General features: G+C 40.7%; 1 protein-coding gene across 3 annotated transcripts in view; it reads right to left on the minus strand.

The window, feature by feature from the left end:
* KIF16B (kinesin family member 16B) overlaps positions 1-27,990 on the minus strand; it is a 278,501-nt gene that overhangs the window by 20,918 nt on the left and 229,593 nt on the right. For 2 of the 3 annotated variants that reach the window (XM_036321857.1, XM_036321854.1), the window contains one exon: positions 11,154-11,237. The exons of the other annotated variant lie outside the window; for it this stretch is intronic. In XM_036321857.1, coding sequence (XP_036177750.1) covers positions 11,154-11,237 — 84 coding nt within the window. The remainder of the gene's footprint in view (positions 1-11,153; positions 11,238-27,990) is intronic. 3 annotated transcript variants of the gene reach the window in all.

Genomic DNA, 27,990 nt, shown 5'->3' on the forward strand with positions numbered 1-27,990 from the left:
GGGGTTTATTATAATATTTATTCCATTTATTCTGGTTTTGTATATAGTGTGATAAGAAATAAAGTGAAAAAAGAAGATATAGGTCATTGATTTCTGTATTATGATATGTCTAAGTTCCTTTAATACACTGAAGTTCAGAAAGCTGGAGATGGTTATAAAGCCCTTCACATAGAAGTTTGCTATTACAATCAAAGAAGACAATCCTAATAAGATTGTGTTCTTTGATTATAGGAATTCTTTTAACACTGGATAACACCAGATATCCAACAGACTTAGGTAACGGCAATTTCTCTTTTAAGCCAGACTGGGCTACAAAGAACTGCCAAAGGTCACTCAGTATGTAGGAGAACGGAAGCCATGTCCTTAAATGAAGATGTTCTCTCCGCCATGGGAAAGTCTAACCACATTTTGATGCTAAAATCAATGTGCTCAAGTCCTCTGGGTTCTTCATACTCATTTGACAGACGATCATTTCAGCTTTTCTGTCTGACAAAGAACTAAAGGGAATTTACTTTCAGTATAGTATAAAGTTAAGTGGTGTACGAAGGAGCAACTTATATTGAGATTTCTTAAGTGACCCTTGAAAAAAATTTTACACATGATACTAACAGTGTAATTAAATGTAGTAACAGGTCACTTAGAATATTCTAAATGATATACAAGATGAAAGAACATGAAGGTCCTCTGAACTAGACATCAATATGGACAAGTATTCATAGTAAGATATGAAAATAACAGGGGAGCCCTAGCTGGTTTGGCTCAGTGGATATAGTGTCGGCCTGCAGACTGAAGAGTCCCGCGTTTGATTCCCACCAAGGGCACATATCCAGGTTGCAGGCTCGATCCCCAGGAGGGGGCGTGCAGGAGGCAGCTGATCAATGATTCTCTCTCATCATTGATGTTTCTCTCTCTCTCCCTCTCCCTTCCTCTCTGAAATCAATAAAAATATATTTAAAAAAAGAGAAAATAACAGGGGAAAACTCTTTATAACTACTTGTCAATTATATCAGGATTCCTAGCCTCTAACCTATTTTATGGTTACATGTGACTATGGAGATTTCTTTGTTGGTTTCTGTATTCAAATGTTTTTATTCGCAAAGGGAGAATGCCAGGTGAACATCCCATTAATTTGCAGATTCTGAAAAGAATTGATTCATACAGACAGATACCTGTCTTGAGTTTGAAACGAAAAAGTGAATAAAAGTGGTGCTTGGTAAAGAGAGATAAAATAGTGACTATCCAATTTCAGAGTAATGAGTGAGCCACTCATAATGAAATATAATTTATCATATGCTTAGCAATGGAGAAAATATGTATATAAACTATAATCTGTTTAGAGGATGATTACCTTCCTTTTTTTTTTTTAAATATATTTTATTGATTTTTTACAGAGAGGAAGGGAGAGAGACAGAGAGTTAGAAACATCGATGAGAGAGAATCATCGATCAGCTGCCTCCTGCACATCTCCTACTGGGGATATGCCCGCAACCCAGGTACATGCCCTTGACCGGAATCGAACCTGGGACCTCTCAGTCCGCAGGCCGACGCTCTATCCACTGAGCCAAACCGGTTTCGGCAACCTTCCTTTTAATAGTAGATTAAAGTCATACTCCCAATAAAAAATGGGTGATAGTGTCAAATCCCTTCACCCACCAATCCAGCCATTCTTCTTCCCTCCTTCTGTTTAGCAAAGTAATAAAGAGACAACAGAAGGTAAGAGAATGTAGGGAGGACATATGTGAAAGTGGAATGAAGAGAGACAAGGAGAAAAGGAAGATTATAAATGCACTGGAGGCCTGATGTATGAAAATTCGTGCAAGAATAGGCCTTCCTTCCCCTGGCTGCTGGCACTGGCTTCCCTCCAGCACCTGGGACCTGAGCTTCCCTCTTGTGGCCGCCGGCAGGCACCAGGGACCCGGGCTTCACTGGAATGACGTCCGGAAGGACATCTGGTCTAATTAGCATGTTACCCTTTTATTATTATAGATGATGATTGCATGATGGCTTACTTTTAAATTATATTTATACTATTTTAAATTTTTTTTTAAAAAAATTATATTTTTATTGATTTCAGGAGGAAGGGAGAGGGAGCGTTAGAAACATCAATGATGAGAGAGAATCACTGATTGGCTGCCTCCTGCACACCCTACACTAGGGATCCAGCCCGCAACCTGGACATGTGCCCTGGCCCTGGTCCATAGATCGCCGCTCAACCACTAAGCCACAGCAGCTGGGCATATTTATACTATTTTTAAGAGAAGTTATAGACTCACAAAAAAATTGAGAGGGAGGTACAGGGATTTTTCTACATACAGCCCTACCTTCATTAACATTCCACACCACAGTGTTGCATTTGTTATAATCAGTGAACGGACACTGACACATCATATCACCCAAAGTCTATAGTTTATATGTGTAGGTTTTTGTGTGGACATCATTTTTCAATTCACTTGGGTAAATAACAAGGAGTATGGTAAAGTGTGTTTAGCTTTATAAAAACTTCCAAACTGTCTTCCAAATCACTTTGAATTCCCACCGGCAATGAATGAGCGTTCCTGTTGTTATATATCCTCACCAGCATTCGATGACCTTAGAATTTTGGATTTGGCTGTTCTAATAGGTGTGGCGAGGTATTTCACTGTTATTTCAATTAGAAGTTCCCTAATGACATATGAAGTTGATGAGTATCCTTTTGTATGCTTATTTGTCATCTGTGTATCTTCTTTGGTAATGTGTCTGTTTGGGTCTTCTGCCCATTTTTAAATTGGGTTTTTTAATTTTCTTAGTTTTGAGGTTTTAGAGTTCATTGCACATTCTGGATAAGAGTCATTTATCAGATGTGTCTTTTGCAAATATGGTTTCCCCAGATTGTGGTTGGTCTTCTCATTCTCTCGTCATTGTCTTTTGTAGAGCAGAAATTTTCAATTTTAGTTGTCAAGCTTATCAATTACCTCTTTCATGGGTCCTACCTTTAATGTTATATCTAAAAAGTCATCACCATACCCAAGGTCATCTAGGTTTTCTCCTATGTTATCTTCCAGTTTTATAGTTTTGTGTTTACATTTAGGTCTATGATGCATTTTGAGTTCCTTTTTGTGAAGTGAGTAAGGTCTAAGTCTAAATCCTTTTCTTCTTCTAGCACCATTTATTGAAAAGATTATCTTTGCTCCATTGTATTGCCTTTGCTCCTCTGTCAAAGATCAGATGACTATATTCATGTGGGTCTATTTGTGGGCTCCCTATTTTGTTCCATTGATTTGTCTGTTTGTTGGACAATAACACACTGTCTAGATTACTGTGGCTTTACAATAAGTCTTAAAATTGGGTAGTGCCAGTTCTCCAACTTTGTTCTTCTCCTTCAGTATTCTTGATTATTCTGGGTCTTTTGACTTTCTGTATAAAGTTTAGCTTGCCCATATTCATAAAATAATCTGCTGGGATTGTTATTGAAATTGTAATGAATCTACAGATCAAGTTGGGAAGAGCTGTCATCTTGACAATATTAAGTCTTCCTATCCATGAATATGTAATATCTGTTAATTTACTTAGTTCTTTTTTTTCAATAGTTTATAGTTTGCCTTATATAGAGCTTATACATATTTTATTAGATTTTACTTATTTTTGAGGGTGCTAATATTAGACTGTAGTGTTCTTTTCATTTCAAATTCCACTTGTTTGTTATCTATACTAATAAAAGGGTACTATGCTAATTAGACTGAACATCTTCCAGATGATTTTCCAGGTGTCCTTCCGGACAAAGCCACGGTGGCAGGGCTGAGGCAGAGATGGTTAGGGGGATCAGGCCAGCAGGGGAGAGCAGTTAGGGGGATCAGGCTGGCAGGGGAGAGCAGTTAGGGCAATCAGGCCAGCAGGGAATAGCAGTTAGGGGCGATCAGGCTGGCAGGGGAGCAGTTAGGGGCAATCTGGCAGGCCAGCAGAGGTGGTTAGGTGGGATCAGGCAGGCAGGGGAGCAGTTAGGGGCATCAGGCAGGCAGGTAGGTGAGTGGTTAGGAACCAGCAGTCCCGGATTGTGAGAGGAATGTCTGACTGCTGGTTTAGGCCCGATTCCTGAACCAGCAGTTGGACATCCCTGAGTGGTCCTGGACTGGAGAGGGTGTAGGCTGGGCTGAGGGACCTCCCCCACTCCCCCGTATACAAATTTCATGCACTGGGCCTCTAGCTGTTATGTAAGAAAGTGATTATAACCTTGTGCCCTGCGATCTTGAGTTCTAGGAAGGTTTTTGGTCAATTATTTTACATTTTCTATATAGACAATCATGTAACCTGCAAACAAGACAGTTTTAATTCTTCCTTATCAATCAGTATACCTTTTATTTCTTCTTCTTGTCTTACTGCATTAATTAGGACTTTAAATGTTTAATTTTAAAAGTATACTCCAGTATAGTATGTATGGTTTCTCATGTAATTCCAACAACTGTACACAGTAGGTATTATTTCTGTCATTTAATAAGTAAAGAGCTGAAGTTTAGGGAGGGAAGCAACTTGCTAAGGTGACACATACACTGGTGTATCATAGAGCGGGGTTCACACTCAGGTCTCACTCTAGAACCTTCCACATTGGTCCAGTCCTATACCGAGTTTCCTGTCTCCTTCCCAATGTTAGCCTGGGGATCACAGCATTTTCAGCCCCTCTGACTCCATGAAGCAATGAGATGGGACAGCCCCCAAATTACAGTTCAGTCTTCTCTAACTTACCTGCAGTCACATGACTTCTTTAGCAAGTGCTTTGCTACTGACACTGGTGATTATGGAGTGATCCCTGCTAAGATAAATAACCAGATAACGGGGGGGGGGGGGGGGAGGGGGGGTCATAAATGAGGAAGTAAATGTTGGCTTCTTTCTGTGAAGTATTTCTTGAAGCTCTGACTGTTTGCTAATGGTTCTACCATTACGCATTTTGTAATATCAGCAGAGAGTAGATACGATGTTAAATTAAGCATAGAATTGCTAGATATCTTTCATACAGCCAAATGAATGAAAAAACGCAAAGGTTTTTACTTCCTGAAATTAACTTTGAAACTGAAAGGGCTCAACTTATAAAATGTCTAAATCAAATGATTCTATTGTTGGAAATTTAAGGTTTGAAAATGATATAAAACTAAAGTAGAATGAGACACTTGTTAATCAGAAAAGCTAGACTGTACGTGTTACAGGCACCCAAGCCAGGAAAATGACCTCTGGCTGTGGGGTGGGGGTGGGTGGTAGAGATATGTCAACACTGACACCCTCTACTAATACCTGCATTTGTTAGATGAGGCATTTGAACTATCGATACTTTATTTTGAAAACAACTCTTCATTTCATTTTTTTCATTGTTCCCATGATAAAGAATGATATCTATAGATGCTGGGCATCCCTTTATTGTAAGAAAAGGGAAAAAGAGCAGCCAGGGCTTCACTGGTGCTCCCACCTCAGCCACAGTGTCCTCCTGCATCCTTAAACGATTTCAAAGAAGCATGATAAAAACAAACAAAAAAAACCCACAAAAAATAAAAAAGACCACAGGATAATCAAATCTGAACACAGACAAAACATGAACACTGAACAAACAATGAATATAATCAAATATCTCTATATCCTGACTATGTGACTGCTACTCTTTAAAAATGAATCATAGTTTTAACCTCACTCTATTCTTTTTGCCTTCTATATAAGAATTATTAAAACACTCAGCCTCAGAATTAGCCAAACAGCCAGTCCAGAACAAAGCCCCACTTCCTTGCACTCTTCCCAACATCACTAAAACAAGCCCAAATCCTATCATAACTTTTTGTAAGACCTTCTTACTGAGATGTCCCTATGCTTCCCATGGTATGTGGTTCTCCCTTAGTCCCGTGAGTCAATAAACCTAACACTCTTTAAAAACGGTGTATTTATGGGGGGTCTTTGCTGAAAGCCATTGCCATGTTTCTATTTTTCCCCAGGGGAGTTGGGGGCTCCATAGTAGACAGTCTTGCAGTCAATGACCTGGGATACGTGCAGAGAATGAACAGGCTGTGAATCGTAAATGCGGAGAAATTATGCTCACTTCATGACGATCCTGTGCCTCTGATCTTTGTTACCATGAACAAAAGCTCAACCTTGCTAAAACTGCCAGGAAGCGTTTCTACTTTTCAGATTCTAGTTTTACAGGTTGACTAAAGGCTGGTCTTAGAACAAGAGATTCCTGGTATCTTCCAGAAGTCACCATGAATAAGAATACTCATGTGTTATGTCTTTGCCCCCCAAAACTGATATGCCCAACTGAGAAACGCATTGTTACACTTTGTGTGGCTGGTGGGTGGTGCCCTCACTCTTCCTTGGCTCATGAAGCTCCCTCACTATTGTCATCAACCCCATTACTCCCACGTCTTCACTATCACCACCTTACCACCTACCATTTTTGAGTGATTTTCTCTGTACCAGATTCCATATTATGCACCTGATCTCATGGAAAACTCAGGTCAACTCTAGAAGGTGGTGGTATAACTGATGCTCATTTTACAAGTAAGGAAACTGAAGCAGAGACAGTAAATAATTACAAAGGAGCAGAAACAGAATTCAAAACCAGAATGCTCTGCTCCAAGGCCCAAACTCTTGGCTATCACATCACTTTTTACCATTTTTAACAATGCTTTAGCTCATGAGATGAAAATGGAAAAGAAGCCTGGCCAGTGTGGCTCAATGGCTGAATGTTAACCCATGAACTGAGAGGTCCCTGGTTCAATTCCTGGGCACATGCCCAGGTTTTGGGCTCAATCACTAGTAGGGGCATGCAGGAGGCAGCCAATTAATGTTTCTCTCTTGTTGATGTTTACATCTCTCTATCCCTCTTTCTTTAAAAAAATCAATAAAAAACTTTTTAAAAAAGAAAAAAGAAAATGGGAAAGAAAAAAAAAAGTGGCCTAGGGTTGCAGTGTGTTCTAGTACTTTCAAGAAAACTTCCTAGGAATTTTTTAGTTAGTAATTCAGATAGGAAATAAATTTGCATAGAAATAATGTGACACCAAGCATAAAGATATGCTTTAAAAATAAACAAAGCCCTAAGCAATTGAGATTCAAAACCTCGAATGAGCCATGAAGTGAATATTTAAAAATCAACAATGATAACAAAGATGTTTCTTTAAACAAAAATGATATGACTGTAATGAAAGGCCATCCCTTCAGCCACAACCAGTTAAAAGGTAGGAGACAGGATGTGGTGCTGCTCTGGTTTCTTCAGTTCTAGTAGTAGATGCTGCTTGGCCCAGAAGAGGTGCTCAATGGTTGCTGAATGAATGAACAGTATTTAAGAATCAATAATCAGGCAGTGGCTCCTGGTAACAGTGAATGGTGATAATGCTGGAAGAGGATGTTTTTTTCAAAAGAAGGAGCATTCCTTTGCAGGAAGACCCAACTGCGTTGCACACTTAGAGTGTGCTGATGAGTAAGAGAAGGGGCTTGCTCTGCAAGCCGAGGCTTTGCCACTTACAACCTATACGACCTTCTTTACCCTCCCCAAGACTTAATTTCCTCACCTGTAAAATGGAGATAATACAACTCACCTCAGGAGCTAGTTGGGAGGAGCAAATGACATGTTATATGACACGTTTTGCTCATGCCTGGCACTGAGGGACCACCTAGTAAATGTGAGATGGTAGCAGTATTAAGTGGAAGCATATGAAATTGCCAGTGTGCCACCATTTTGACATGCACTGATAGTTTCTTACGGTTCCATCTAATTAATAGTAATGGCATCTGTCACCAAATACGGTAAAAAGCACCTTTCTGCTCAAAATAACTCATGAGGCAGAGTCTGATGTATTCTTTTCCTGTTACCTCCACAGCCTCATCTGCTGACCTCTGTCTTCTGGGCTGTTGTCTGGGTTACAAGAAAGGCTGTTACACCTGGGGAGTGTGGCTGTCAAGGTCCTCTGACTGGCCGGCGGCAGGATGTGCCCGTGACCTGCACACTTGCAGTGGATGGCTCAGCAGGCCATGTTGGCAGCCAGAGGAAGATCCGACCACATTAGAAAGCTTCAAAGGCTCTATGGCATGAATCTTTGATCTGAGCATGAGAAGTAAATCAATAACAGGACAGATTCTGGAATAACTGGCTCCAGGTATAAAGTTGGCCCAATAACTTTGGGTGGAGCTGATGCCAGTTAATCGAGTCGGTGCTCCTTCATTTACATCATGTTCTCACTCCTCCTGCCTTTCATGGTGCAATAGTTCAATGCTCTAGGGCTAGGCCTTGTGTCCCCACACTGCTACCAGCACCTCTGCCACGCCACATATACAAGTAATATTCTTCTCTCTAAGGCAAGAAAATTAATCTCCACAATATCTAATGACGTGGCAAGTTCTGCTACTACCCATCATTTTTACAAGTCATTATTTTAACAGATTTAATTTATTTAACTTGAAAAGTGCAAACATGGTGTGTGTCTTTAATATGGAAACATTTTATACTTTTTGGTGATAAGCTCAAACACAAGGTCAAAATCTTGGAAATATTTTAATAGTAAAGAAGATTAAAAACCCGAATGCTTGCTTAAAACACTGCTTTATACAGGTGACTCAAGGTGAGGAGGCTTATAACGTTGCACTTCTGGATTTTAAAAATTGCCAGGTGATTCCTTTTGAGCACACTACGTAGACTGCTTGTACCAGTGCAAATGTGTCCTAATAAAATCCACATTTCTGTACGTGTTTATGTATTAAACCTCTAGATAATATCATTTAGGAATTTAAACATATGTTCTTAGAGGAAAAGCAATGTCTCATTTATATTTCATATAACACCAAGGACTGTCTTCAGCATATAGTAGGAAATAAATAAACATACAATAAATTAAGTCAAATAGGAAGTTCAAGAAAAGTAATTTTGTTAATTTTCACATAAAAATGTACTGAAACGGCGATTTCCAATGTTAGATTACAAAAAAGAAAAGAAAATAACAATAGCAGGAAATTAATCCAAGAACTTCAGATCAATTTTCCATTAAAGTGAAGCTGAATTATGCTTTCTCCTTAAAAATAACCATAGCCCAGCTGGTATGGCTCAGTGGTTGAGCATCTACCTATGAACCAGGAGGTCACAGTTCAATTCCCAATCAGGGCACATGCCCAGGTTGTGGGCTTGGTCCCCAATGGGGGCATGCAGTAGGCAGCTAATCAATGATTCTCTCTCATCATTGATATTTCTATCTCTCTCTCCCTCTCCCTTCCTCTCTGAAATCAATAAGAATATATTTTAAAAAAATAAACATAATATGCTAAGGTTTAACTATCAACGTGAGATGAAATACATTTAATTTAAAATGTGTCTATTTCTATGAGGTGTGAGATCCATTCGATAAAGGCTAATACCACAGGTAAATAATAGTTACAGGTTACAGAGGGACCTGTACCGGTAGAGACATTAACATAGAACTCTGTCCATCAACTGCTGATGGCTTAGTATTTAAGTAGGAGCTACTAGGAGAACAAAGGAGGTATCAGGAACAAAAGACGGCCCTGAACTTTGCTCTGACTCCAGAAGGTGGAATGGAAGGAGAAAAGTCACCGCAAGCTATGCTCACAGAAGTGCAGCACAAAAAATGCCCAAGCTATTGTGGCACAGCCAGAAACCATGTGGATTTCATGGAGCCCCGAGTAGCTAGGAACGACAGTCTCTTTGCTGTTGTTTATAAACTTGTTTTATATGCCATCATTCTTCTTATGTTCACTAAAAACAAGTCTAGATCACTGAGACAGGTAAGGGCTAGGTAGGGGGAATCATCATTAGGTCTACTGTTACTTTTAAATTTCTTGGATGATACAGTAAACCTTGAAGAGAACTTGATCAAACAGGCTCACCATGATAATCGTTCCCTGGAAGGCAAATTCTTCAGTTGGATAATAGGGTCAGGCCACCTCATGGGATGACTTCAGAAGCCTGTAATGCCCCACCCAGAGCTCAGCCTCAGTAGTTCCTGGACCCCTTCAAACGTGTAACTCTATGGCTTAACTCAAATACCTCCTGTGAGCATGGCCACACCCTGAAACTCATCCTTTCTCAGAGCAGCTCAGTATAGAGGATCTCAAAACTCTAAAATGCCCCTCATGGACTGCAGTCTCCTAGTCCTCAAGGTCTCCATGTTCCCCACTCGCCCCATTCGCTCTCACTGGAATCTGCAGCCTCTGGAAGTTTCCCCAGTCCTTGGCTCACTGGCATCAGGTACACCCCCCTGGGCGACCATTTCAAACTGGCTGCCACTGGGAATGAGAATAATACCTAATTTTTATGTGGCACTTTACAGTTCAAAAGGACTCTCTTGGGCCTTCTCTTATTTGAGTTTATCTGCAATAGGTCTTATGATGATTCCTCTTAAGGAAGTAGCAAAGGGGACTTTAAGACACCCCCTGACAGCTTGCGGACACATGGTACTGAGCTATTTGTAACCTTATACTGTCTTGTCTCAATGGCTCACAGGGACAAGAGAGTAGCCAAAGACCTAGGACTGCCTGTGACCATGCCTCAGCACACACTCAGTGCATTAGCATCCAGTCCCAAGCAAGTAAGCAACTCTATCATGAAATGAAATACATACCATATAAACCATATGAAGCCGTCCAGTGTGTGGATGGGCAGTGAGACCATCAGAAAACAAGTTGTCTTGAACCAAAGTTCTACATGTAGCTGGCTCAAAAGACTAAGTTAAAATAAATCAAACAAAACCTAACCATGACTAAAATAGGTATGTGTCTTTTTGCTTCCAACTATCTTGAAAAAGTAATGATGCAATACTATCTTCAGTTAATTAATTCCAGGGCTGTTTTTTTTGTGTGTGTTTTTTTTTGCAGAAAACTTCATACCCTCACTTGTATTACATACCATCTGTCTATAGTGAATATTTAGTTCTCACCCACAACCTGCTTTCTAACCCTTGCAATACAAGTATCTCCTTAAAAACCAGAAAAACGTTCTGCTAGACCATAGGGGGACAAGGGCTTATGTTTTAAATAAACTGATATTATTAGTTTATAATCTGCTGCTGCCATCTTCTGTGTCAATGAAGCAGCACGTTCACACTCACGAACAAGGTAATTGTGCTTAACAGGAATAATGCTCACTGGTCAATCAGAGGGAACATTTTCTACACAGAGAAGGAAAAGCTTCATTCTGTTACCTCTAAGTGACTCCGTCTCTCAGCAATCACACGTTCATCCTTGTTTCCAAATAGTTTCTTTGGAGGGAATTCAAGGGTAGCAAGCTGAAATACATATTTTACAAGAGATGCATTAATATCACACTTGTGATCTCTGGGCCATTATTAACCTATCACTTGGAATGTCTATTATGGGGTGAAAAGATGGGAGGCCCTGCCTTGCTTTGCCACTAATCATCTGTGTGGCCTAAGCAGATGAGGCAAGCTTCCACAGCAGTCAGATGAGAAGGCAGGACCAGGGGGACTCCAAGGAAGGACAGATATAAGTCTCAATGTTTTGTCTCAGACAACATTAGTCTCTTTGCCAGATAGTGTTTCACCAGTTTTATTTTTAAAATGTACATTTGTGTGTTTTTTTCCTTCCATTATACTAGTATTCAATTATTTTTGTGTTGCGATGAGAACTGGGAAACTCAGCTTGCACACTACCTGAACATTTTGTGCAATAGTTCTTGGACCACTGCTAAGGGTTCTCAAACATTCCATGCTGTCTTTTTTTTCAACTACGACTGCAAATGAAGACTGCCCCTGTGAAAAGGGGACTTCTCTTTGAATCTTTTTGCCTCGCTTTCTAAAGAATAAAGTTCAGGACTTATTTTAGCTAAGTCTTATAATTTCATAGTTATTTTCCTTATGCTTTTCTTCTTGATGGCATAAAAATCATAATAAAAAGATAGGTTTTATTTTAGATTCTGAGACAAGAAAAGCTCTTTAATCTGGTAAAAATCTGACTAGTCAGTATTGCTTTGGTTGAATGAAGGCTAAGCAACGTAACTGTTGGTGTTCATGGAATTCACCATTTCTTTCCTTCCTCACCTTATGAGGTTAAGATAAATTGAGAGTCCAATGAAGCAACACAGAAAAAAAAAATTAACAACTTTTCTCCCACAATATAGATCCAAAATATGCCATAAGATTCCTATTTTATACATATGCAAATCCCCTAGTTGGTTGAAATTTATATTGCCACAGTTAGAGTTAAAACTTAAGAACTAGCATTTATATATACAGTACTTCAAAAATTTAGTATTAAAGTAGCATATACATATAGCAAAATGCACATATCCTATGCGAACAACTTGGTGAATTTTCAACATCTCAATACACTGATGGAGAAACAGAACATACCTAGCACCCCAGGAACCCCTACATGCTCCCTTCCTCTACAAAGGTTGACTGATTTCCAACAGCTTGATTTAGTTTTACCTATTTTTGAATTTCATGTATATGATGCCATCAAATTAACCTAGTTATTATTTAACAGGAAAGGAGGAAAGGGAAGACCAGAAAAACGCATGCCTAGTAAAGGTCTGAGTGACCTGGGAAGGTGCCTTCCTGTCAATCACACCTGAAAGCTGAAAGCAAGTCAGTGGCCACGATGGGCATGGACACTGCAAGTTTTCCAAACCTGAATATGTAAACTTCCAAACAATGGAAGCTCTCTCCCTCGTCTCCCTCCTGGGACTCCTGTGGCTGGGGGATGCTCTCTCTTGTGCCCACATGGCGTAGGGCCTGCATGCTGAACCACACACACTTGGCTGCAACATGGACAGGAAGGTCTGGGCACTGGCCCGTTTCTGGCTCTGCTGAACTCCCAGCTGCACTTTTTCCAGGACTGGCTTAAGGTGCAGGGTCTTTGGAAGCTGAGAAATGTAACTCCACACCAATAAAATCTCCCACATCCCATCCTTCTATGGGGGCTTCTGAAAATGCTTATTTCACCAGCACTCCAAGAACCTCCACCTCATTCCAAACTCTTGTCTGTGAAATCAACCCATTAATTTCTCCGGCATCAGTACCATACAGCATGAACTGCCTACATCGCTCTACCTCATGGGTGTGAGATCCATCCATGTTGTGACGAGTAGCCATAGTTTGCTCATTCTGTGGTTGCATAGTAATCCATCTTGTGAATATTCCACCATTTGTTTGTTCACTCTCTTGTTATTGGGCTTTTGGTCAGTTTCCAGGTTTTAGCCATTAGGAATTGTGCTACTATAAATAATTTCCTTTAAGTCTTCTAATGAACATATACCCTTAGGAGTAAAAGTGCTGGGTCGCATGGCATGCACATGTTTGGTTGTATCTGAAATTATCAAGTGGTTTTCCAAAGCGATTTTACTAAGGGACCTCCCACCAGCAGTGACTGAGAGACCCAGTTGCTCCATATCCCCCCCTACACTTGGCACTGTGGTCTTTTTTCTCTTAGCACCTCTGGGGGGATGCGGTGATTTCTATGGTGGTTCCAATTTGCTTTGCTCTAAGGACTAAAGATGTCGAGCATCTTTTCACATGCGCATTGACCAACTGGTTGGTCATTTTAGGGAAGTGTCTGTTCAACTCTTGCCCGTTTTTTATTCAGCAATCTGTCTTTTTCTTAAGAGTAATTCTCCCTTTCACTCTGTTCAAAGTATCTTTGATTACATTATAGTCCCCTTTTAATGTTACCTTAAGTCAGGCAGGTGTTTGTTTCCTTCTTACTCTAGGGCTCTTTCTACCAAAGCAGAGAAACCTTGGGCAGTGTGGTTTATAGCGCCTCCTACCCTTTCTCACCAATGCTGCAATTGTGTTCCTGACATTCAACTTTAACACCAGTGGGAGGTAACGTGAAAGACTATGGATCCTGAGGTAAAACAGACCCCGTTTGAATCTTGGATTGACTGCTAACTAGCTAACTACCTCTGTTTCTCTGAGCCTGAGTATTTATTTTCTGCTGAAGAAAAAGGCAGACAATAATACTAAACTTCACCAGGTTTCTGTGAAGATTTAGTTGAAGCAATGCCAAATGGGCTTTAGCTACTAGTATTATTTGTTAGAGATCTGGTAAGAAAGCAGTATGCCACCTTTTCTCACACCCTCTTCCCATCCCTGGACTGGTGATGTGGCTTCAAGGAACAGAGTTTTCTGGAACCCTGGCCTCACTGACATAAACACACTCCCCGTATGTTGCAGGTTGGAGAAGACAGATACACCAGAGCTGAACTAGTCTTTGGGCTTCATCCAGACTCAATTTCAACTTGTACAAATGTTCCCTCTGCCCCCAGCCCTCCAATGCAGTGTTGCTGAAAGCTTGGCAAGCGTGCTTTCACAGTTGGTTGTTTTGTCATTTTCTTATGTGGCTGGTGAGGTGATGTGGTTTCTATCGGGGGAAATGTGTAGTCACTCGCATGCTCAATCAGAAATGGCACACTAACAGGACTTCGGGAAGCTGAACTGGGTAGGGACCAAGCATTTAAATATCCTCCTAGTCAGTGGTCCATCCTGAGACGGAGGCTAATATTTTATGCTATTAATATCCCCCTCCAATGTGAAATAACTATTTATAAATTATGTATAATACCGTTGTTCAGATTTTAGGAAGAAAAGGGCAACTTTAGATAACTTTTAGGCACATGACCACAGTACTCCAATATTCAACCATCTAACTTTAGAGGTGAACACAGGTCCAGAGTCAAGTGACTTAGAAAGGTTCAAAGTCACGGATAGGATGGTAGACACCAGACTAGGAATCAGAACTCTAGGTTTTTTTGTAATAATGCTGTAAAAGATGTATACAGTACACGGAAGGGCCCTTTCTAATGGAAGCCCTTAGGATCTAGGATTCAGATAAAAGAAAGTAACCCCTCCTTAAGTGTGTGAAACAAACAAATAAACAAAAAATGATGCATCATTGCTAGGCAGTGATCAACAGTTCCAACAAGAGCTATCAATGGAACTTCCCTGAGGACCCGAACCCTACAAAGTGACAGGGTCAGCAATAGCAGTGGGAATGACTGAAAAGGGGATGGGTCTGGAGGCAGGTTCTCAGAAGTCCATCTTGGGACATTTAAGATTAGTTATTCCTATTACCTTATCCCTCTCATAATAAAACTGAAGGGGAATGGTGGATTTCCTTACATGTGGTTGGAGGTCTGGAGGGAGGGAGAAAAAAAATGAGAGCAGAAGTTCTATGTGATTCACGATAGAAACGCACGCTGCTGGGTCCACATCCTATCGGTGGAGGTAGGATACCAACACACTAAAGTAGAAAGGCAAGACCTCAAGGCAACACAGAAAAAGAAATATGGCCTCCTATAAAGTAACTAGTAGTCCGGTGCACAAAAATTTGTGCAATCAGAGGTGGGGTGACCTTCAGTTATTAAACATTTATCAGCAAAACACTGACCACATTGGTGGTGGTGGTGGTCTTGTCAGAATGTGTTATATTATGCAGATGAAAATCTATTTAAACAGATTTGATGTAGATATTTTCAAAGATGGAAGAATTGTCCCTGTCAACTATTTTAGTGATTCAAATCTTCACTAATTGTCATCACTGCAAAGTTTTCAGTCCCCATATGGATTGCTGGATATAATAGGTCATGCGCTGTCCCTGTCCTTTGTAGCCTTTGTTACCTTAAGGACTCTAGTTTTCCATTTATATGTTTAAGTACCAACCTTACTGGCTTAAGAATGTAAGCTTTTAACACTGCTCTCTCTGTTCCGTATCCTTCCAATGAAAAGTGGAGTTGGGTTGCAGTACAGGAGAAAAATTCAGAAGGGGAATATTGAAGTAATGACTGCAGTAGGAGGAGAGGGAACCTACTTCCCTGGCCACAGGCGCTGACGCCCTGGACCACAGGGCTGACAGCTTCTCCAGGTGGCTGCAGCCTGGGACCTCAGGCGGGTGGCTTGTCTGTCTCCTGGGCTGCAGCCAGCCGCAGGCACTGGCGCATGGACCAAATGTGGGTGGCTTCTTCTTCTGGCGGCTTCTTCTTCTTCTGTGCTTCTAGGGAGGGCAGTCAGTTATGTGTATATGTGGAAATCTGCTGGGCAAGTCAAAACCATAGCAGAGTTGCCCCTATCTCTTGAATCTTCCAGAGATATCCCCCACTTTTTTATTCTATCACTACTGGAGAGTCAGTATTTGTAGCCAGCCAGCCAGTGACTCTCTCAGTGTCTATTTCTGACTTCTTCTTTCCCTGTCTATCTTCCAACCCCTAATCATATTTCCACCTGGATGCATCATTTTTACTCCCAATATGCTGTATAGAGAAGGAGTCAGGATGCTGTCTTCCCCTGAATAGTACTCAGTAACAAACCAATTGCATTTTAGTTGGGCAATGCCCCTACCCACCCTTCAAATCCCTTCCACCATGCATTTCTGTTTCCCTTTTTGTTTGTTGGATTGTTCTGCTGCTCTTTCTCCTCACCCCACCACCCTTGGATCATAATATAAAACTCTTTTACCATGTCAAGAAATTATTAAAAATACAGGTACTTTGAAAAAAAAAAAAAATACAGGTACTTCTCCGAACACTTGGCCGGTGGGGGGGGGAGGGAGGGCAGGGAAGAGGTGGCTGCTGGCGGCCGCCTCTTCTCTGCCCCGCCCGGCTTCTTGGATCACTGGCCGGGGGTGGGGTGGGGGGGGGCGGGCAAAGGCAGCCCCGGTTCTCCGATCTCGGGCTGGGGGCTGCTTTTGCCCTGCCACCCGGCTCTTGCCTGACGCCTGAGTTTCTGATTACCATCAGCAGCAGGCGGTTTCTTCCATCCTTCCCCTTTCGCTTCCCAGTATTGAGCCTACATATGCAAATTAACTGCCATCTTTGTTGGCGGTTAACTGCCATCTTTGTTAGCAGTTAATTGGCATATCGCCCTGATTAGCCAATGGGATGTGTAGTGAAGGTATGGTCAATTACCATGTTTGTCTATTATTAGATAGGATTATATCAGAAACAGCTATCCAACTCTCCTGTTCTGGCAGAATGGAAACCACCTCCATTTCCCCCTTTTAGAGACTCTTGACAGTGCTGTTCTACCTTACTATCTATAAGATTGTAGGCTGAACTGAATGAAATTTCCAATTTTGTAAGTTAAAAATGGCTGAATATCAGCAATTTCATCTGGTTAAACCGTGTATAAAACTTTGTCATTTTTAAGCAACCAGTATGACAAAGGTACATTTCTACCTGCTTTATCTGCCAAGTGTAAATATTATCATTTGATAGGTCATCGGTTGGTTTATAAATAAGCCAGTATTTGTTTAAAAGAATATTTCTTAGAAAGCACTCAAAAATAATAAAAATTAAAACATCTTAAATTAAAGATATATATGACATTGAAATAGTTGGGAGTTGGGAATGCACAAGAAGCCATTTAGGGACTAATAGTTATTGACATAGAATGTGTAGTCACGCTAGGCCATCAGAATCAGTCCATCATCCAGAAAGAAAAGACCACCAGAGTCTTGACCTGGAATAGAGAAAAGAGGGCAGGAGCTGCTGCTCCCTTCTTGGAACAGTAATATTATAAAGATTCTCAGGAGAGTTTGGAAACCTGACGGAGAAAAGAGGCCTAAACTTTTTCTCTCCACAGTGCAAAGCAACTGCTTCATTTATTTTATAACAGACAGCAAAGCAATCCTCTGTAAGTTTCATTTCTACATTGTGAATAATTTAAACTGTCAAACTATTTTAAAAAATGGACAATTTACCAAGGTTGGAAGAACTACTGGTCAGGACAAATAATGTGCCTGGAAAGTAAAAAACAAAATAAAACAAAACAAAAAATCCCTCTTCCATTTTGCTTAAAGTGTTCCTGTCTGAAAAGCACTATTTCCAACAAATTAAGAATACAAGAGGCGCACAGAGAGGGTGATTCAGAACTGTCCCTGACTTCTCCACACAGGCCCTACTTACATCAACATCTTTTGTTTATTTGTTTGGTTGCTTTCTCTCAAGTTAAACAGAAATTTGAAAATCAAGCATATTACCTGGTTATTTTCATTTGTTCTCAAGTTCTTTCTATTAAAAAATTTTCACTTTTGTGGCCTCATTTTTTAATCTAGCAGATGGTGGAGATTGGATTTCCATGAGAAGTATTGTCAGGACAGTAAATCGAAATCTGTGGGTGGAAAATAGACTCCTCTTTGATTTCCTTTGTAACCTCTGACAAAGGAGATACAGTGCCCTACATTTCTAAAAATTAATGTTCCTGAAGTTCTATATTCCTCACAATAAGTAAATTCTAAAGGGACTGAGGTAAATATTTCTGATTCACATAAAAGTTATCAAGATACTTGGATTCAGTAATGAGAGAAAAATAATTTTCTTTCTTTCAATGACATTTCATTTTCATAAAGAGCAAGTGCCATATTTTCCAACTTTTGTGGAGAGAATCCCATGTTGAAAAGTGTGATTGCAACAAAATAATCTTCCTCCAAACTGTAAAAACTTGATGGAAGAGCTCTGGTTAAAGACGGTGGAGCTTTCTTTGCTCCCTTCATCTCCTTCAAAAGCACCAAAACAACACAAGAGATGAAAAGCAAAGGAAACACTGTCTCCAAACTGGGAAACTGCCAAGTAGTGCCAAGGGAAAGCACCGAAGAGAGGGACGAGATGGAGGGCTTCTGAGAGCCTCACCCTCCTCACCTCTAGACCACAGCACCGTGAGCTGTTCACCACATTCAGCATGCAAACTCTCAGACCTTCCACTAGCTGTAATTAAAGGGATGAAATCTGGGGACAAGGACAATGCAGGGGACACCTGAGCTAAGAGAAAGGCAGGAGGAAGGAGGGTGTAGGAGGAAGAACCCAGACAAGTTCAGAGTGTTAGAGGGAGAAAAGGCCAAAGGGTGAGTATTTGCCTTCATGTGGTCGGTTCTACAGCCCTTCCAACCACCAAAAAATTAGAATGTGTCTTAAAATGAAGAGAAAAAAAATGGGTGGAAAAATTTCAGAAAAATTCTGGCAAAAGTCGAGGCATGTAGCAGCTTGCTGACTTTCTCCACCCCAGTATCTATCCTTTCCTTGGCCCCATGATACACTGGTGTTTTCTCCCAACAATTGGTCCACTTCACTTAAAGATGAAAAATAATTAGAAGCAACCAAAGCTGGAACTTGAGTAAAAAGGATGGGGTGAGGAGAGATGAATGAAACATAAGTAAAAGGCAGGAAAAGAACATACACCACAAGGATTGGTCAAAGACAGCCAGAAATAATTCAGACAAGAAATTATTCAGAGTCTTATAGGAACCACAAAAAACATCTCTAAAAAGAAGCCAAGAGAAAAAAGTGATGCACAGGTTGAAAGAAGAGAGCACCAGGGGAAAAGGGGTAGAAAAGTGAGTTAGCGCTTAGAGAAATGGCTGACTCTAGGACTGGGACAAGGAACATCTAATCTAATAATAGACAAACATGGTAACTGACCATACCTCTGCTATGCATCCCATTGGCTAATCAGCAGGATATGCAAATTAACCCAACCAAGATGGCGGCCAGAGCCCGGCTCTGAGCTCCACTCTAAGCAACAAAGTTGCAATTATAGAAGCTAAACAAACCCCAGATACCTGCTTTCAGCAGGCCCTGGCCTCGGAGCTGGAGCAGCAACAAAGTCCAATTATAGAAGTTAAATAAATCCCAGAAAAAAAAAAGAAAGAAAAAAAGGAGAGGTTGGGAGCTTCTGTTGCCGGCATGGCCAGCCTGAAAACAGCCCTCAGCCCCTCATCCAGGCTGGCCAGGCACCCCAGTGGGGACCCCCACCCTGAAGGGGGTGTGACCAGCTGCAAACAGCCATCAGCCCCTCACCCAGGCTGGCCAGGCACCCAAGTGGGACCCCCACCCTGATCCGGGACACCCTTCAGGGCAAGCCAGCCAGCCCCCACCCGTGCACCAGGCCTCTATCCTATATAGTAAAAGGGTAATATGAAAACTGACCCTAACAGCAGAAAGACTGGGAATGACTGGTCACTATGACACACACTGACCACCAGGGGGAAGACGCTCAATGCAGGAGCTGCCCTCTGGTGGTCAGTGAGCTCCCACATGGAGGAGCTCTGCTCAGCCACAAGCCAGGCTGACGGCTGCCAGTACAGTGATGGTGGTGGTAGCCTCTCCCGCCTCCTCAGCAGCGCTAAGGATGTCTGACTGCAGTTTAGGTCTGCTCCCTGCTGGCAAGTGGACATCCCCCAAGGGCTGCCAGGCTGCCAGAGGGATGTCTGATCCCTCTTAGGCCCAATCCCCAGAGGAGCAGGCCTAAGTAAGCAGGTGGTCATTCCCCAAGGGGTCCCAGACTGTGAGAGGGCACAGGCCGGGCTGAGGGATCCCCCCTTGACCCCCCATGCAAAAATTTTTGTGCACCGGGCCTCTAGTCCTATATAATGAAAGCATAATATACAAATCAACTGAACAGCAGAATGAACAGTTGCTATGATGTGCTCTGACCACCAGGGGGCAGACACTCGGCTACAAGCCCAACTGATGGCGTGCGCAGCGGTGGTGGCGGGAGCCCCAGACTGCGAGAGGGATGTCTGACTGCCGGCTTAGGCGGGGCGACCGGGCCTAAGCCAGCAAGTGGACATCCCTTGAGGGGTTGCTGAGGGACACCCTTCCCCCAGTACACGAATCTCGTGCACTGGGTCTCTAGTATAAAATAAGCTGAAGCATCTGTGGTGCCAGCAATAAGAGGGGCTCAAACCAAAAGCACTTGGGAGTGTTAGAAGGAACACACGTGACAACTGAAAGAGTTCCTAATGGCCAAGCTGTCAGTTAAAAAAAATAATCATAATGGCTTATAACCCAAAACATAATGATTGGATAAACAATTGAATAAATAAAGAAATGGGGAAAAACAGACAAGCCTCCCTTGTAGAAAAATTCCAAAATATTTATGGCACTTCACCCTCAAGGAAGTAGCACATACCTCCCCCATTACTAAAATGTGTGCTGTGCACAGTGACTTCCTCCAAAGAGCACAGTATAGAAAGGGGGGAAACCGAGTACATCTCCCGGAGAGAAAGCTGAGCCAGGTGATCAAGGTCAGTGTAGACAGTGATAAGTTATACTGATATGACAGCACATGTATCCTTTATGTGATGTGATGAGAATGGCACTTTATTTACCTCTCTGGTTTTTAGATTAGATTATAGCTCTAATCTAACCCTGAGGAACACAACAGACAAGTCCCAATCAGGGACATTCCATCAAACATCTGACCAGCCCTTCTCAAAACTGTCAAAGTCATCAAAAACAAGGAAAGCATCAGAAACTGTCCCAGGCAAGAGAAGCCTAAGGAGACATAATGACTAAATGTAATGTGGTATCCTGGGTGGGATCCTAAAAAATACAGTTAATAATATAGTTAAAAATATGCTTAATCCCTTCACCTTTTGCACCTAGCCCACCAACCCCCTTCCCTTCTGGCGAAGTTAATAATAATGTTATCAATATCAGTTCCCAGTAATGGAGCAATCATTGTGACAAATGTACTATACTAATGTCAGTTGTTAACAATAGGGGAAACTGTATGTGGGGTATAAGAAAACTCACTGAGCGAACTTCACATTTTTTTTCTGTAAATTTATAACTATTCAAAGAGAACTTCTGGTCTCTGATCTGATATTTAAGGAGCTTAGAAGCCATTATTCCTGTCATGACAAAAGAAAAAAGAAAAAAAAAGCGCTGAACAAACTAAAAATCAACAACTCTTCCTAGCTCATCAGAGAATTGAGGCCACGAGGCAAACTACTGTCCCAAAATCGGAGAGGCAGACAGGCAGAGACAGAAAATCACAGCTCAGAGGCCTAGAAGCCCAAGTTGGAGCCAGTATTGGTAGAAAGACTTTAAACTATAACGGGTGAATTGCTGGAGGCTCAATGAAGAGTAGTATGAGAGGTAAGAGCTGGGGGGACAGGAGCATTGGAGGGAGTTGGGGTGGTCTCCATGCTTTCATGAGTTTCACCTCCAGGAGTCCCATCAGACTCTGACAGTGAAGATGGGAAGAAAATCCCCTCAGGTTTGGCAGGAGAAGAAAGTAGTCACTTGAAAACACACCCAGAATTCTGTTTTCCTTAACAAGGCCTGCCCTTAAGGGAAACTCTTTTATCCAAAATCTAACCACCTTTGTTTATCAAAGCCTAACTGAGCCAGGGGAAGTTCACTGCCCCACTCAGGCTCAGGAAAAGATTGGGATACTATCACAGGCCTATGGAGCACCTCTCCGCCGGCACACCTCCCCACCATATCACTAGGGCTCCTGTAAAACAACAGGGGCTACAGCTAAAAGGACAGTAAGCCTCAGACTCTATTGAAGAAATCTCTAGGAAACAGACTCACAGACACAGAGAACAGACCAATGGTCGCCAGAAGGGAAGGGGGTTGGTGGGCTAGGTGGAAAAGGTGAAGGGATTTAGAAGTACAAATCGGCAGTTACAAAATCATCATGGGGATGTACAGTGCAGCATAGGAAATATAGTCAATAACATTGCAATAACTATGCACGGTGCCAGGTGGATACTGGAAATATCAGGGGGAACACTTTGTAAAGTACATGATTGTGTAATCACTATACTGTGCACCTGAAATTAATACAAAATAATACTGAATGTAAACTATAATTAAAAAATTAAAATGTAAAAAAACAGTCTCTAAGAAAACCCAAAACAACAGAGGAAACCAAAACAAGGGCACTAGAGGAAATTTCAGCCTCTGACACCATACCTACAGCAAATGGCACAAACATCCATATCCTAATAGGTAGAATACCTCAATTCCTTTCCCCCATTACCTCATGTCCAGCTTCCAGCATAAATCACAAGGCATGGTGAAAAACACAATAATACTATCTGCAACTATTCTAAAACAAACAAAATTGATTGAAAAAAGAAAAATTAGTTAGCTACCACCACACTCTCCATCCCTGCCCTGCCACTCCCCTCAACTTGCTAAAAACACCATGAAGAAACAAAAACAGTATTGGAACACACGTAGAATGAACACAAGAACACAGATTACATGTAGTATGTAGTGTAGAGAAATTAACAATGCAAAATGAAATGTGCGTAGGGAAAGAAAATATGACACTAAAAGACATTAATATCTAACCACAGTGTCTTTTGAGTATGCAGGCCACAGACAGACCTTCTCAAGCAGGTAAAACCATCAAGGTACATTTTTCAAAAACATCCTGGAGGACCAAAACCAACCAAGAGGCAGCACAATATAAAGATCTCGAGAAGAAACTATGGTAACGTAAATACTGCCTCTATTTAAACCCACAACTAAAATGGAATTATGTCTAATCTATGTCTAAAAGAATGTGAATGTTATATATCTTTACAATATCAAAATAATAAAATAATAATATAATTTTAAAAATGTGGGATATGGGAGTAAGTAAAGTGTGCTAATGTTATCTCTGTTAAGAGAGTCAATTGGGCATTTATTAAAACACAACTGATAATTTGTAAAATGAAAACTAGCTACTAACATTAATATTTTATAATCTTTTTTCATATATTTTAGAGATCTTGATATAGATTGTGGTGAAGGAACATTTAATTTGAAGTTCAGCAATTTCTTTAGTTTTACTGTATTTTCTTCCACTTCTGTTATGTTCAAGTAAAATTAAATATGTTTGTAATGAAAAATGGTGTATCTAGAATGGACACCATATTATAAAGCTGTTTCGTTCTTTCTATTCTTCTTCTTATAATTTTTTTATCAATCCACATATCTATCCTTTTATCTGTGCCTATTCACTTAAGAACTTACAATAATGTCCATTAAATGGTAACATAGATTGTATTAGAGAACAATTTGGGGTAATCTGTTGCTTTCTTCTTGAATTATGTGTAATTTTTATAAATGAGCATGTTCCATTTTTATAGAAATAATCAAAAGTGATTGCTCTTTTACAAATCTAATAAAACAGTAAAATTAATACCATGTCTTTTCATTTTGTTTTACTTACTTAAAAATATATATATTTTATTGATTTCAGAGAGGAGGAAGAGAGAAAAAGAGAACTAGAAACATCAAGGATGAGAGAGAATCATTTATCGGCTGCCTCCTACATGCCCCCTACTGGGGATCGAGCCCACAACCCAGGCATGTACCCTGACTGGGAATCGAACCATGGCATCCTGGTTCATGGGTCTATGCTCAACCACTGAGCAACACCGGCTGGGCGATGTCTTTTTATTTTAATCTTGTTCAAGATTATATAACCATCTCTTTGCTGAGCTGAGACTTGAAATGTGAACACATTTCAGCTCAGCAAAGAGATGGTTGTACAATCTTGAACAAGGAGTACAACCTTTCTAGTTTTGTCATTTGTTAAAATGAGGGACTTGAACTAAGATGTTTAAGTTTCCTTTCAGCTCTGAAATTCTGTAACTCAGGTACTGATGGCTAAACTCTCTATACTGAGTCAGAAGTAGCACTTTAGATACCATGAAGATATTTTATGTATGATCTCAGCTATATTGCTTTTGAGGAATGTACCTTATTTCCTGTAAAATCTTTATAGCATTCTTATTTGAAGCAAGGCAAAGATGTGTAGATGGAAACTAGAGCCCAGTATAATAACAAAACATTAACTTTCAAGAGGTTGTCGAATAGAAAAAGGACAGACACAAATGGGAATGCACTATGAGAAAACCCTTAAAATGATACCTTTTCCTGCGACTGCTATTATCTTTGCAGCAGGAGTGAGAAATGATGCAAAGATAGTTGAGCTCTTATGGGAAAATTGTACATTAAAATTAAAAATGATGACTGAGGTCAAATAAATTGGATATTTGTGGGAGACGCGATAGGCCTAGCGAACACTGGAAAAAAAATTTAATAATGGCCCTATGGTCTACTTTGTACAATTTTGAAATTTGATTATGCAGAATGAAACACAGGAAACAAATAAGGATTAAAATAGCACTTTCTTTGGGGCCTAGAGAAACATAATGTCAAGCTTATTCTGCAAATCAGTAAATAAAACACATTCTAAAAACAAAAGAAGTAAAATAAAAGTCTTTAGAAAAATATAATCAATAACTTTGGGGCTACTGATTTCCAATGAAATTTTTCTTTCTCCTTTTCAGTGCCTGTGAAGTCTAACAACCCCAGTTATTAACTCTGAGCATTCAACCAACAAGCCTCTAATTTTTAAGTTGATCTACATGAAGAATTATCAATAGAGTCAGATAAGAGAATAAGTAGTTGCTTACTAGTATAACTAGCATAGGCATTTTACAGACCCATTTGTGAATCTTGGCTTTGGGAAAATGAAAGTATTGAGTATCCATCCATTCATCCATCAAGTTAGCTAGCTTTATGCATATTAGAAGTACAGTCAGCATTCTCTGCTGCTTTGCAATATTTCTTAATGATCTTAATGATCTCAGAGTGAAATTTCTATCTACAAGTTGGTTTTTCCTTTCCTGATTCCCAGTGAACTGATGCAGCCAAATTATCTTTTAAGAACCATCACACTTAAATCCTGACTTCAAAGTTGATTACTTTAATAAGATAGGTCAGCCAGTCTGCTGCCATCAAGAAGATAAACTAAATGTATTGGAAATGGTTGCTCCTATTAGCAGCCTTTCTCGCTTGGCCAAGTTCACTTTTTAGGTTAGACAGACCCCATAGTAAGTCCAGGTGGTCTCAGAGGCAACAGACAGCACAGGTTTGGATAAATGGCATTGTTATTCCATTGGATATAAATAATGACAGCCCTCATATAGAAAAGAAATTAAAGTGAGCAATAAAAAGTCTTGCCTATTATTTATGATTGTATAACAATTAAAAAACTGGATTATAAATCACTGAAAGAAAACTGAGAACTAATAAAGTATGGAACCCTCACTAATAATAACATTTAACTTCTGTAATCACCCGATACAAAGTGAACTTTATTGTCATTCCTCATTTACTAGGTATTTGTGTTACTCATGTAATTCTTCACTACCTAACTAGTACCCAGTTTTTAAAGATTGGAAGGAAAAATCCTATATGGTACTCTGATTGGTCAAAGCCGCGCTAACCTGTCTTTTGCAAGTAGATGCACCTACATGGTAATCAGCAACTTCTGAAACATCCACACTGTGCAGGTTTGTGGTTGTAAATTTCAGCCACTCCAGATTTTGAGAAATGCAAATAATAAAAACTCATCAAAGGGCTGCCATAATTCTCACAGCTGACTGGATGGAAGCATTTCTAACTCCTCAAAATTAATAGCAGCTCCCAAGGCCTTATAAGAACAGCTGTCACTGAGAAATACACTCACAAACAAATAGGCAATTCGCCTCCAAGTTTGATTTGTTAGAGGCACGAAGCAGCAACTCTTCAGGACAACCTTGGTGGATTATTAAAGGAGCAACGAGCTACCTGTCCACCTCTGATATGGTAACTTGAGCATGCTACACAATATTTATGAACATCTGCTGCGTGCCCAGCCCAGAGCTGGGCACACACTAGACTCTCATTAAATAGTATCTGCTGAATGAGGGAGCAAAGCGGAATTCTTTGCTGGTGGTCCACGTGGAGCAGCCAGCAATTTATGACAAGGACACACGACCAACGGAAGCTGCTGTCCTGTTGCCACTGAAGTGCAAGAACTTGGAGTCATCCTAGGTATAAAACCACAGCTGGAAATGCAGTTAGGACTGCACTGACTTCATTATACTCAGTATAATGGCTGTCACATCTCCACATAAAATCTCCCTCCTCCCAAAACCAGTGTTGATTTTATTTAGGCATGAGCCAGGGAAGACAGATTAGAGGATTTTCATATATGTCACAACGATATTTGAAAGTGACATTTCTTCAACGATATTTGAATGTGAGAATTAACATTGCATTTTTAAAGAATAAAAGCAGCTGAATTAATTCAAATGCTTGTATTTCCATCTTTTACTATGATGTTAACTGTCTCAGAGACGGAGATATCACAGGAACCTGTTATTGTCATGACATTCAAAAGAAGGAACCCCATTTCTAGTTACCATCCATGGGGTCTCACTATTCAGCAGATTGTTATAGGGAATATTTCCTCCTCTTTGGTCTCATTTGGAGCACTCTGAGGACTCTCCCTTCCTGACGGAAGTCGTGGAAAGGAATCTGGAGATATGAACCTTGTATATGCCCCAAGTCTTGATGTAACTGAACAAAACTCTCTCTGTGTATATGATTTCTCATGTCTAAAAGGAAAAACTGGACTGCCCACCTTTAAGTACTTACGTTTCATACTGTGCCAATGGTCCCAGACCACTGCTATTGAAGTTTCCTTGCTGGCTGCAGAGGAAAGTCTGATACAGTCTGTTTCACAGTCTTTGGTGATCCAAGAGACAATCAAAGTGTTTCCATTGTCTAGGTTTAAACTAGCCTGTCATTAATTCTGACAAGGTTATTTGTCACTGGAAATCACCTGTAGGCTTGGTGACACATAATAATGACAAATTATCTGATGCCCCCAAGATGGATGCAAATGAAATGACAGGCAGCGTCCTCACCAGTGGTCCAGGGAGCATCGTTTTGAGGATGCTTTTGCTCCACGCTCTTGGGCCCCACATCAGCTGTGCTAAATCAGGATTTCCTAGTTGAGGGCCTGGGTCCACATATCTTGGAAAAGCTTCCCAGCTAACTCTGATGCATTTTGAGCTGCCACCCACCCTTAGAAACAGTGATTTATTTAAATACTGCTTATCTATCAAGTGGAGAGAACGGTGTGACACAAATCAGTGAGATAGCTCGGCCTCTGATAACGAACCAGGTCGGGAAGCTGGCAGCAACCTAGTTTTGCCTACACAGTTGTTTGCTATTTAAAAATTCAAGCAGGCCAAGGGCTTGATGCGGCGGAATTTATCTAAGGCTTACTGCATGTTCCCTGTGGCTATGGTTGGTAGCGTTATAATTTGGGTGGTGAGTAGATTTGCAATTTTTATATTAAATTTGGAATGCTGTTTACAAAATTGTTTCGAAAGCATTTCAGTGATGGATGGCACATAGCTGTCCAAGACAAACACAAGGCCAGTGGCCAGTTTCTTTTC

The sequence above is a fragment of the Myotis myotis genome, unplaced genomic scaffold, assembly GCF_014108235.1.
Source record: "Myotis myotis isolate mMyoMyo1 unplaced genomic scaffold, mMyoMyo1.p scaffold_m19_p_9, whole genome shotgun sequence".
Lineage (NCBI taxonomy): Eukaryota > Metazoa > Chordata > Mammalia > Chiroptera > Vespertilionidae > Myotis > Myotis myotis.